Below are 12,613 nucleotides of genomic sequence, written 5' to 3' on the forward strand. Positions count from 1 at the left end.
TTTGTTATTCTTAGAATTACCATGATAGTCTCAGTTACCAATTCCATCCCAGTTGCAGAAGTTCTGTGCTGTGAATAGCAACCTGGACTTTCGCTTACCTCTTTTATCCCTCAGATTCCCTCCTCAAACCCTTCCCCCTCTCCACCTAAGTGGTAAGAAACCCCTTCTTTTTACTTGTCATGGATGAAATTACTCCTCTTCTCCAATAACAACCAGCAAATTATTTGATAGTTCTTCTTATCTCTTACTATTTCCATATGATGCTCCCCTTTATGAGTACTTGAAATATGTATTTTAAAGGGATTAGAAGATTGATAATTTGCCCTCGGAGTAGAAAAGCAAATAGAAACATACTTTATCATTTTGCTATGAACTAGTTTAATATGATTTCTTACCAATTTTGTGCATATCAGACTGTTTCAATGAATGTGTTTCAACGGCTAAATCTTAGCAATATATGCATTGTGTCAATTTTATCACTTGGTTTTCTATGTACCGTTTTCCCCAGAGACATGCCACTGCTGATTTCCTATGATGATATGTAAATAACAGAGACCTTGGCTTTTTGGTTCACTTCGCTTAATGTCACATTCAAAGTGCCATTGAGTAAAACTTAAAATCAAATCATTGGTCTAGATGAGTAGCCAAAAGCTAGCTGTTCATAGCTGAAACTTTCTCACAAAAGTGTTTTGGTTATTTAAATTTTTCAAATAATATGCCAATATAAAAAAGTAGAGAAGTTTTCACGTGAAAGTCCAGATTTCCAGCTGTTTTTGAAACATTCTCTTTGGGGATACCTCAAAACAATAGAGAGAATTTAGAAGGTTAAACCTTAGTAATCAAGGCAGGCATTGTAGTTGATAATCACAGCTGTACTAAAATTTACCTCTTTCGTCATTCCCTTAATGAAATGGATCTAGTTGATAATAATCAATAGACATCAGTATGCCCCAAAGAGAGACAACCAAACATCATGTGCCTCCTGATGGAATATTACCACCTATGAAATATTATTACCAAAAAAACAGAATCTGAATCAGATCAAGTCTTCGTATAGTAATGCCACTTTGTTGGAAAAACAAAGGTCAAAGGATCATGCTAACACCACAGGAATGCAATCAGCAAAATCCAGAACCTGGAAAACTAGACAGAACAAATACCCAGATTTCTTCAATAAATTGCAGGGGAAAATAAAAGAGGGGAGTGAGGGAGAAGACCTCTAGATTAAGAGAATTAAGTGACACATCAATTTGTTTGGGTACTGAGTAAAACAAACGAACTGTAAAAAACAAACAAAAAGAACAACAACCTTATGAGACAATCAGGGAAATGTACCTGGATACTTCATGATATTGAGAATTACTGTTGGTTATGTAGGTGGGATGATGTACAATAGTTATATATACATTATAAGAGTCCTTATCTTTTAGGACTATGCATAGAGATAACTGTGGATTAGATGACAGGATTTCCGGGATTTGTGGTGGAAACAGTGGGGAGGGGATTCTAGGATGAAAGAAAAAGGGCACGAATTGATGGTTTTTGTGGTTGGGATACGGATATATGGTGCCCGTTGCTCTCTACTTTTGTGAATGTTTGAAATTTTCCATAATTATTTTTGAATTAATAAAAAGTATTTTCATAACATCCTTTATAATAAGCAAAATAAATAAATCTTTTCTTTGCGAATGCATTCGTTTACTCACATATGTTATAAAATTAGTAACTAATAATGCCTATTAATATTCGGAGCAATTCAACAGTTTACAAAGCAGTTAGGTTCATAATCTCATTTCTTCCTTCTTGGTACTACTTGCTGGGGAAGATGCTGTTGGGATGTCCACCGAGGACAGTACAGCTAGTAAGCGGCGCCCAAGGACTAGAACTCAAGTCTTAGAACTCCAAACTCGGGGCTCCTTCCCCACACCAAGAAGCTTTAGAAGAAGCAGAAGAGTGAAATGAAGACTTAACAGAAAGCTTCAGGACCTAACAAAGCAGCGACTTGTAAGAAAAGAGTGGGGAAGAAGCCCCTGTTCATCTGGGGAGATCCTTACACTCCGTGACCACCAGATGGCGAAGGCCGCCCGCAGCCCTGCGCGGAAACGGCGTCCAGACCTGGAGGCCAAGGGTCAGGCGCAGGGTCCCTTTTCTTCGCCAACCGAGTGGGGAAAGCTGGGTCGAGCGTAAAGTTACAAAAGTGACTGTGTGAACCCTACCGCCTCCACAAGGGCTTATAGAAGGAGATTTGGGGGCTTTTTAAAGAGGCGGAGGTAAATTAACGTTGGAGGGGCGTGCTACCTAAAATAAGCAGTGACCCCGCGCTCCCGCGGCGCTGAGAAATCCATCCGACGCGGGGGCACTTTGGGGACTATCTCTGAATGTACTCAGCATCTGGCAAAGCTAAGTCCTTTCCTTGGAGAACTCGCTACGCATCCTTGGCAACCCGCAGAAGATACCCAGGGCGGAAGAAGGTGTGTGGCCGTGTGTGCACGGGGACAGGAGAAGGTTACTTTTCTTTTAAGCCTTCATAAGGAGAAATTCAGTGACCATCGAGATCGGAGTCTCATCGTCTTTAAAAAACAAAACAAAACGGTGTCGGTAACTTCAGACCGCCCACGAACCGAGCTCGGCTCGTACGCCCGGGAGGAAATCTAGCCCATGTAGAGTCCAGGCGCGCGGGCAGCCGCGCGAACCCCGAACCTGTGCGCTGGGCTCAGGCCCCTGCGAGCGGCAGGAGGGAACCCGACCCCCGACGAAGACAGGGGCAGGTGGACGGGTTTCTCGGGTCGGAGTCCTCCTGGGCTGGACCTGCGGAGTTCGCATATTTAAAAGGCTAAACTTGAGGAATTGGGTGGGGGGTGGGGGAGGGGGTATGAGTATTTCACGGAGAGGGACTCCATCGGGCTCACCAACAAATTTTTGCAAATTGCATTTTAGAAAGAGCCTCCCAGTGATTTCGAAATCTCCGCGGGGTGAAAGCTAAACTTTTGGAGTCGGCGTGCAGCGCGGTGGGGGACATCGCGGCACGAGCCGGGAAGGGGAGGGTCGCGGCGTTCAGGCGAGTGGGAAAGGAATGGTCTTAATTTTTGTCCCTACTGGCGGCTGAATGTCGATAAAAATCAACAGCCATGAGGGAATGTTTTTATTCCGGAGCGTCTTCATGACACCCGCGGAGATTTAAAAAAAAAAAAAAAAAAAAAAAAAGCATCCCTCCCCTCCCCATGTTTGAGAATTAAAGAAGAAACTGAAGAGGACAGGGAAGATCGTTAGCCTTTACCCGAGTTTAAAGCTCATCAAAAGCGGCCGGAAAGAAGGGAAACTAGGACCAAAAGCAGATTTGGAGCCTCGAAAGTCTCCAGTGCGGGGTTGAGAGAGACGTTGCTGCAGACTTCAAATAGGCTCCAAATCCGGGCCCAACCAGAGTGAGGATATGGCGCGTTAGTCTGCAGCTTCCCCTCCTCCCCAAGTTCTTTTCCGACTCTTCCCGCCTTTCCCAGTTTTCCTTCCAGATGCTGGCGGCTCCCCACCCTACCCCCAGGGCAGCCACCCTACGTCCCAGCCATTCCCGGCTTCTGCGCGGAGGAGGAAAAATCCTGGAACCACGGGGAGCGAACCCGTGCCGGGGCCTGTTGGTGGTGGGATGAAGGTCCTGCTCCGAATTCTCCCCGAAGTGGAAAAGGATTCCAGGGCATATGTGTGAGCTGCCTTTTCTCCTTTTTCGTTTTTTATCCTGATCGAACAACCAAAAAGTGTTTGGCTATGTAAAAGACACGCTTGGAAGATAGCAAATAGTATTTGCAACTCCTCGCTGGGTCCTTCTTGCACTGCATCTTCTTCTTTCGTTGCACTTTGTTTATTTTATTATGTACTTTTGTTTGGGGGCAAGAACGGAGAAGAGAACCCTGGTGAGCCAGCAGGCCCCCAAGCCAGTGTCTGCGCCCAGTGCGGGGAGCGCCGCCTGCACCCGCGCAAACGCGGGGACCCTACCGGAGAATGTAAACAAACGGGGCCCAGAGCCCTTGATCTTTATTTAAATAGAGGCTTGTTTATCGGTGTCATCCTAGGAGGATTAATTAGATACATCTCTTCACAATTTGGTGTCTGACACTCCATCTTAGGAATGCCTTATCACAAGGTGTTAATTGGGGCCACTCAGCCACTTACGTTTCTATTAAACACTGTGAGGGACTTTTCACAAGTATCAGGTTCTTTTTACTGTACAGTGCAAAAATATACAGGACTCGAAATAGACTAGGGCCGGAGTCTGCTTTATCCTTGCAGTGATTAGCATTTTCGGGCTTTCTAGAGGGCAGAAAGCACGGTTTTGAAATTCCATCGCATCTCCCAGTAGGTGATGGTTGGATGCGGATGTAAAGGGGCGGGGGGTGGGAGAGGCGCTGACCAGGTGAGGCGGGCTGTGGGTTCCCCTTTCCGAGGGGAATATATATGCGGTGGATGATTTACTTATATGATATATAAACGTATGTATACATAACACTAATCTTCAAAGCTTTCGCCCCTGGCTCCCCGGTAAAATTAGGGACGGCTTTATCAAAGCGTTTTGAGCAGGCACGATCGGGAACGCGGAGCTGGAGCTCGAGCCCCAAGGTCACTGGCGACGCGGGAAGAACTCAGACCCCAGAAGGATGGAGGGGATGGGAGACGGTACAGTCAAGGTACAAACTACTGGTGGCCTTAATTGGGCGCACAGGAGGAGGAGGTCCCGGCTGATTGCTCGCCTCCCAGCAGCTAATCCTCTTAGCAGCTGCATTTCCGTGCCACGCAGTTAGCAGAATGACCCTCCCAGCCAGACCTTTACCCCGGGAGGGTCAGGAGGGGGCTGGAAAGGTTTGCAAGCCGGGCCCGAAGCCGTCTGCAGATAAGCCTGGCGGGACGTCTGGCGGGGGGTGGGGGGGAAGAAAGGGCCCTCGGCCCCACTCCTTGGTTAACTCTTCAGCGGGCCCAGGGTTCAGTCAGGGGATGGGGTGTCCGTCCTCCCGGGGCATGGAAACCAAAAATTAAATGAAGCTCAAGGCAAGGTGAACCGCTCCCCAGCCGCGGCTTGTACAGCGGCGGTGCGCAGGACGACTGGAATCCTTTGTAGGGGCCGCGCCCGCCCCCAGCCCGCGCTGCAGCCCCAGCCCCAGCGTCCCCGGCCAAGTTTGGCTGCGGGCTAAGGAGGCCCCAGGCGAGCAGCCCGCGGCGGGCGGGTGCGCCCGAGTGTCACCGTTCAGAAGAAACCGCAGCTGTGGGCGGCCTCCTCGCCGTGCCGCGCGCCACCGACCCGGAACTCGTGGGCGCTCAAAGGGCGGCGGGGGTTCCCGGGGAACCTACGTGGGCCCAGGGATGGGTGGCCCCAAGTAAGCCTAGGAAAAATCCCAGAGAACGAAGTGGCCAAGGGCCGAGGCAGAGCTCCAGGGGCCGGGGGCGGAGGTTTCCGAGGCTTGGATTAAGCCTGATGTGGGCAATCTTGCATCTCGGCGGCAACACTCCCTCCCCTTCCCCCAGCCAACACCCATTGTCCAGATTTCGCAGTGGGGTGAGGAAATAGCCCCATTCAATCTCAAGGAAAAAAGAAGATAAACAAAAGCATCCCCACCCCCACCCCCGACTACAGTATCCAGTTAGAGATTCTAGAGCCTTCCACGGGGGGTGGGGGGGGAGGGGGAGGCGGGTGTGAGACAGTGTTCACGCTGAAAAAGGATGGAGAAGGAAGCAGAATGAGGTCTTGATTAAAACCCACAGTACAGAAGACAGAGCTATGCCCTTCCCTTATTGAACCACATTTATTAAAAATGACTAAGACTGTACATAAAAATCCAAGATCTCTAGAAAGTCTATAGGAGCTGTGGCATCAGGTTTTTAGTTACTTCACATTATCAAGTTGGGGAGTGGGGATGGCTGAAGGAAGAGGATGAAATAGTTTTCCCTAAACACGTTTCAAGTTAGTACAGAGTAGCTGAGTACATTCTTAACTATCTAAGAAGTAAACAGAATATTCCCAAATATCTGGGGATGATGAAACTATCCCCTCACCCCTGCAGCTGTTAGGTGATTTGTAAATTCTTCACAAAGCCAAAGCACCAATTTTACATTATCTCTGACACCTATGTAGACTATTTGTACAATATATTCCACATTATTCTACAGTATATCTAAACACACACAACTGTACACTTTTAAATTCTCCTCCCCGCCCCTCCCCTTTTTTTTGGCAACTCCCTCCCTTGTCCTCTCCTGAGTCTTACTGGCCACTCCAGCACACAAACAGAGGCCTAGCAAGTTTCAAGTGAGGCAATCCTGGACTAGGGCAAACATGGCTTGTTCCGAAAGCCTGTGAGTAATCAAAGTCAGGTAAAACCAGCACTTTCACAAAAGTTTTTCTTGACTCCCAGGCCTAAAATCTTTTGCACCTGGCAGAAGGTAAGAGCAAAAAGTTGAAGCTTAAGGCCCAGCCCTTCTCTTCTAGAAGCAAAACACCAAAACACCTTAACACTCTGGGCTTCTACTTGCTTACAAAAAGAAATGAAAAACAATTGTTTCACCTCATTTGACAGCGCTGGGTAATCAATCTTCACAGCCTGTTTCTCTAAATGTTTAGTGTCTCCAATAAATAAATCCAGAACCTTGAATAACTTTCAAATTTTAAAACATATTAAAGTCCTCCATTAATTTTATTTTAAAAAGAAAAAAAATGCTAGGTTTGTTTCAGTTACCTGCAGCAATCAAAAAGCTTTGGCACCTTCTTTTAGAGAATTGCACAGAACAGGATGCGTCAAGGTGGAAGGCAAACATCTTTTTGGCAACCTAGGCAAAGAAGACAACAAAAAACACCAAGTCCATCTGCAAAAAGTTAGCTAATTTTTATGAGGTTAAAATAACTCTTTAGGGAGTTGTGTAAAAAGCATAATACCCCCCCATGCCCTTGGAGGTGTCTTTACTGTACTCTTCAGCATTAATGTCCTCACACTTTATGGAGGGAGAATTTTCATTACTGGAGGTGCTAGGAGACAGCCGCCTTCGCTTGCAAGCACTGGTGTATACCCCCGAATCATTGGAATCTAGAGACTTGATGGAAGGGGGTGTCTCTATCCAAGAAGAGCCAATTTCCTCTTTGACTTTCTCCTTTGAGAGATGATCTTCAGAGAACACAGGGGGGCTTGTTCTGGAGGTCCATGGTAGTCCAGCTGCCATCTTCCTCTGATAAGAACCTCGACCTCCCCACCCTGCCATTGCAGGGAAGGTTGGATCAGGGTAATATCCCAGGGCATGGGACGTCTGGAGGGGTAAGGATTTAATACCATATGGGAGCAAGGTGCTGGAAGTGTATTCAGATTCATAGGAACCGATGTCTAGTTTGTTGGTCCCAGGTTGCTGGACAGGCGTGACAAGCCACCGCTGGGGAGGGTTGGCCACCTCTTCGCTCTGTTGGGGTGAAAGGAGGCCGTTGGTCTGTGGCACGGTTCTCTCGCCATTATAATATCGGGCTTGAGGTAAAGTGTTGACAAAGGGCTCCGGGAAGAAGGACTGAACGCCGTACCGACCTCCAGGGACAATCTGATGGGATCTAGGAGAATCCGTGGGAGATGGAGTTAACCTGTCATTTTCTGAAGCGGTGTACATGCTACAATATAAAGAGAAATACTTAAAAAAAAAACAAAAACTAATGTTGTCCCCAAGCAAACCACCTCCCAGAAATGAAAATGGCTTGTGCTGCCAGTTTTCTGTATGGAGAGCACTCGTCTCTTGGACTGAAGGAACAGAGGTTGGAGAGGTACTGGCCCATTTTAGCTGGACTCTTGGTTCATTGGGAAAAACTTCCCAGCATATAAGAAAAAGTTTCCTCCCAGGCTTTTAAAAGTATTTAAACTATAGAAAATCCATCTTTACAAGTTCTTGAACATGAAAAACACGGAGCAACCCTCCCTTGTCAATGTGATGGGGAAACAATGCTGGCTATGGTGTTAGAAAACCCAGATTTTAAAACAGCAGGGCCTTGCTGTTTGATATTGTGAAAATTACATCCTCTTAGTTTCAGGTTTTTCTTATGTTTAAAAAAAGGGGGGGAGGGAGGAGGACAGTAATATCTGCTCTTGTGAGGACAAAAACGTTGGATCAAATGAAAAAGAAGGTAAATAAATGCAGATTCTTAAAATTTCAAATCTCCACTCAAATGTTAAAAAATAAGCTCCTCATTTTTAAGCCCTTAACATTTCTTTAGAAATTAACAAAACTCTTTTGTGAAAATTCTAAAGCAAGATTAGTAAAGGCAAAAAATATGCAAAAATAAAAACAGGTAAAAATCCCAAACATGAAAGCTCTTTCTAGAACATGTTCTTAGCAAAGCGTCTGATGATGTATGTCCTGTTCGAAAACAATCGTGCAAATGTGAATAAAAGCTGCACTTACGAATCATAGTTGTCCCTGAAGCCTTTTGCAAAGGGGTTATGATCAATCTTTAGTTGAGTAATCTAGATAGAGGACAAAAATAGTTGTTGAGTACTTCATCACGGTGGACTTAGCTTTAGAGATTCTTGGGATGTTTGAGACACTCACATCAGTGTTTTGGTAGGCAGTCACTGCAATGAATTGCGTTTCTGAGAAGGTAAAGGTCTGGGTCTTTGAGGGCTCATTCAAGTCTTCCACGCCATCCTCTGTGACTTCAACAATGTGCAGTCGTGGTTGGTATTTGTGTAAAGACTGTAAGACTATCATCTGAAAATGGTACAGGAAAAAAATTGCCAAATCTAACAAGTCTCTTAGAGGTTCATCAAAAGTAGATTTTGACAAATTACATATTTTGGAATGGGACTTCTGAATGCTCCCCACCAAAAGCTTTCTTTTTTTATTGCCATTTTAAAGATCTTATCCTGGCCACTTTTGAAACTTAAAACATAGCTGGGTACGTGCATTTGATAAATATCCTTTCCTCTTGGTTTAAGTCCCCCAAAGATTTCAGTATTTCTGTTCCTGACAGTCAACTCACTGTTATTGAAATCCAGTAAGAAAGTGAAAATGAGAAAAGTCAAAAGAAAAAAAAAAAAAAAGGTTAGAAATAGGCAAGCAAACAGGTCACAACTGCAAATATAAATACGGTAAGAGTACGGACTCTCGTTAGAAAAGAGACATACAGCCAGAAGACACCCCCTCCTCCTGTCACTCTACCTGGGTGTTGTTGTTATTTGCGCCTTTGTTATTGGTGAGTTTTAATTTCCCAAAGGAAATTTCCTGTCTCATCCAGTGGGAACCAGTATTAGGAGACTCTGGGTGAACATACATTTTGTTGCCTAAGAGAAAATGAAACAAAACACAAAACCCAAGCATATAGGGCTGTTTACAAATGGGGGGAGGGAAGGGATGTCTGTTAACTGCAGGCAAGAGACAAGAGCTAGACTTACGGCTCAAGTCTCACTCACCGAGACAGCTGCTTAAGGAGGTCATTGGAGACCAGGGGGACTCCATTGATTACCCCCACCTCCCAGGGTTTCTGTGCTTCCAGTTTTCCTTGGACTAGGCACTCATCTTAACAGTATCTCAAAATTTAAAAACGGAGCTAACAGGAGGTAACTCTTAAAGGTCAATGTGGGGCCTTCTAAAACTAGAAGGGCAACATTTGACAGAAGGTGGTTGGGCTTTTGTGGGTAAACTCGACCTTGGTGAGGGCTTTCTCAGTGAACATTAGAATGCCAGGAGCCCTTCCCACCCAGAGAGTTTATGACTTTAAGTTTCTCAAACGCGGGGGTTGTGGAGGGGTAGAGTCATAGTTAAAAGTTCTATACATTTGTATATCCACAGGCAAGAAGTCTGACACAGCACTTCTCTTCTCCCCTAACAGTCAACACAAGGACACTCATACTAACACTTCCAGGCCCCAGTTTTGGGGGTGGGGTGGGGAAGGGTGCTAGATTTAAATGTGAGTTGTCTGAGTCAAGGGTTCCGATTCCCCGGACTCCTTTCCCGCCCGCTCCTCCCGGGCCAGGCCTCTGCTTTCCTCACCCTGCATGTTATTGTCGGCTTTGCCGCAGGTCACCCACTTGCCCCCTTGGAAGCGCCAGTGGTTGGGGTCCGCCAGCACCACCTCCACGAACACGTTGTAGTGGGCAGTGGGATTGAGTCCGTTTATGTTGAAGCTCAAGAAAGGAAACATGCGCCTGTGCAAAGAAGACAACCAAGATAAGGATTTAAATCGGGATGCCAGAGAACGGGCCCCAACACCGCTCATTCCCCCAGACACCTGGGATTGGGTGTCTAGGCATTTAGAAGCCTGCAATGAACAGAATACTGGTAGACAAAGCGCGAAACTCTGTAAAATATTTGAGTTGAAAACTCTTGGAACATCTTTTCCGAAATATTTGGCCCCAAAGTCAATGTTTCCCAGATTCATGTGCTCCTGAGCCCTTTCCCCACTCAAGTTCTCGGCGCTTTCAGATTCAAATTTTTCTCCCAGGATATTAAAAATTATTAATTTTTTAAAAATGCACAAGTACCAGAGAGCAACATTAAGTTGTTTAACTATCTACCTATTCATATATAAACTTTAGGCTAAAAATCCTCTTTGAGTGCCCCTCTTCCAGTACCCATCCCTCACTTTCCCCAGAAGTGACCACTGTCTGCAGTTGGATGTGTGTCGGAACTTTCTCTCACTCCGAACCCGAGCCAACTCTGGCTGCAGGGCCTGCCTAACCACCTACCCGGACAAACCGTCCGAGGCCGGCGCTCTAGCCCTCACGCCCATCTCCCGGAGGCGCCCCGTGGAGACCCTGGCGCCTGAAACTGCGGGAGCCCATCCCCTGCGCTCAGGTGGCCAGCTCTTGCCTTTCCCCGTCCGCCGCTCCTTGCCTGCCTGCAGGCATGCACCAGCATACCTCCGAGAGGGCAGATCTAGTGACTCTAGCTTTGTGGACAATGCCGAATTCCCATTTCCGCCTCCTCCTTGTCAGTCTAGGTGAGGAAGATTGGAGAGGAGGGGAGGGTGCAGCCGTAAGTTCAGCACCCTGCACAAGCCGCGGTGAGCGGACGGGAGGGTCACTACACTGAAGACGCGGCGTCTCCATTTATTGTGCTAGTTAAGACATTCCAAGCAGAGAGAGAGGGGCGAGTGGGCAAATCTCTCTCACCCTGGCTTTCCCCAAGACCACACATTCACCCTTTATCCCGCAGCCCGGGGCCCCTCCACGCTGCGCTCACCTGCCCTGTTTCGTAATGATCATCTCAGTTTGGTGACGGTGGAATTTGAGCCACAGAGGCCGATTGCACAGGTAGACGTGGGCGCGGAAGCCGGCACCGGGAACCCCCAGGCCCCCCAATCCTCCGCAAGATCCGGCCGCTGCCGCCCCAGGGTACGGTCCGTAGAGCGGAGCCCCCTGGCTGTACTGATAGGTGCCCGGGCCGCCGCCCCCGCCGCCGCCGCCACCCGCGCCACTGACCGCGCCGGCCCCGGGGCCGAACTGCGCCCGCCCGGGTGGGCACACAGCCGCGGGGAAGCCGCCGGGGGGCAGCATGGAGCCGTAGGGGTAGCGCGCCCCGTTGGGAGCCGGGTACACAGATCCATGGGGCGCCCCGGCCGCCGCCTGGTACGGGAAGAGCGAACAGGGCGCTGCCAGCTCAGAGCCCTGCGGCCCGGGGGACTGGAGGTAGTAGCGCTCCGAGCTCAGGCTGTCCATGGAGTAGCGCGCGGTGGCAGCAGCCGCGGTGGCGACAGCGGCGGAGGGCAGCTCCTCCTCCCCGCAGGGGGAGCCCTTGCGGCCGTCCGGGGGCCCTGGCTTGGACACTGCCGTGGCGCTGGCAAAGGCGTCCCCGGCGTCGGCGTCACTTAGCATGGCCGCGGGGCCCCCCGCGCTGGCGGTTGCTGGCTCCCTGCTCCCCGGCTCGCAGGAGAGACTGCCCGAGAACTTCTTGGATGCTTTGTCTAAGTCCAGCCTCTGAGGCGAGGGGGCCGCGCCCGGGAGGTGTCCTGCGCTCCCACTGCCGCCCCCTCGCGCACTCTCCAGCGGGTAGAAGTGCGCTCCGGGCAGGTTCACCGAGCTCACCAAGAGCTGCTCCCCTAACTGCATGCTTTGCAAAGCGCAGACGGCAGCTGGCTGCTTCCTCTCCTTCGGCGACCTTATTATAAAGGCAGGATGCGGGAGCCAGCGCCCTCTTCCGAGGGGAAGGTAATTTCCCCTTCCTCCCGCGCTGGGGCTACCCACCTGCCGACTCGCAGGCCGTTAAGCGCGCACCTGCATGCCCTGAATCCAGCGTCCTTTCCGCAAGGAAAGCGCACTGAGTTTGAAGGCAGGAGGTGGAAACCGACCGAGAAGCACCCTCCTTTTCCTTCCCCGTCCCTCTTGCCTCTCTGGACCTCCACCCTCCTCCCACATTCACATCTGGGAAGAAGGGGACTTAGATCTTTGTCCCACCAGCCCGCACCTTTCTGCCCCTTTCTCGGTTGCCAAACCACCGGTCAAGTTGACCACTTAAAAACTTGCGGGCTGTCACTGACTGCTTTATATACGTGCAGCTAGGGAGGGGCTTCGCGGCCCACATCCCGGGGACCCTTCTATTGGCTGATGGAGGTGACACTAATTCAATTAGGCATTTACTAATTGGATCAAGTCGCCTGTGACTTTTTTTC

General features: G+C 48.8%; 1 protein-coding gene across 2 annotated transcripts; it reads right to left on the reverse strand.

Moving 5' to 3' along the window:
• Positions 1-6,885: 6,885 nt before the first annotated feature.
• Positions 6,886-12,053, reverse strand: EOMES (eomesodermin). 2 transcript variants are annotated; one of them, XM_063115251.1, is made up of 6 exons: positions 11,188-12,053; positions 9,997-10,151; positions 9,166-9,287; positions 8,557-8,715; positions 8,410-8,471; positions 6,886-7,567 (listed from the first exon to the last, which is right to left on the reverse strand). In XM_063115251.1, the coding sequence occupies exons 1-6, from the start codon at positions 12,051-12,053 to the stop codon at positions 6,886-6,888; spliced, it is 2,046 nt and encodes a 681-aa protein (XP_062971321.1). The 2 variants fall into 2 exon arrangements, with proteins under 2 accessions (XP_062971321.1, XP_062971320.1); XM_063115250.1 differs by having other exon boundaries at positions 6,886-7,624.
• Between the last annotated feature and the right edge of the window lie 560 nt (positions 12,054-12,613).

Source organism: Cynocephalus volans, chromosome 11 (genome assembly GCF_027409185.1).
Source record: "Cynocephalus volans isolate mCynVol1 chromosome 11, mCynVol1.pri, whole genome shotgun sequence".
Taxonomy (NCBI): Eukaryota; Metazoa; Chordata; class Mammalia; order Dermoptera; family Cynocephalidae; genus Cynocephalus; species Cynocephalus volans.

What these genes read in the sequence shown, in the direction of transcription:
- EOMES (XM_063115250.1), bottom strand. Translation starts at nt 12,053, where the DNA reads ATGCAGTTAGGGGAGCAGCTCTTGGTGAGCTCGGTGAACCTGCCCGGA. An exon ending in ATCATTACGAAACAGGGCAG is followed by an intron (nt 10,152 to 11,187) that starts GTGAGCGCAGCG and finishes TTCTTTGCACAG; the next exon opens with GCGCATGTTTCCTTTCTTGA. An exon ending in CTGCCTACCAAAACACTGAT is followed by an intron (nt 8,472 to 8,556) that starts GTGAGTGTCTCA and finishes TCCTCTATCTAG; the next exon opens with ATTACTCAACTAAAGATTGA.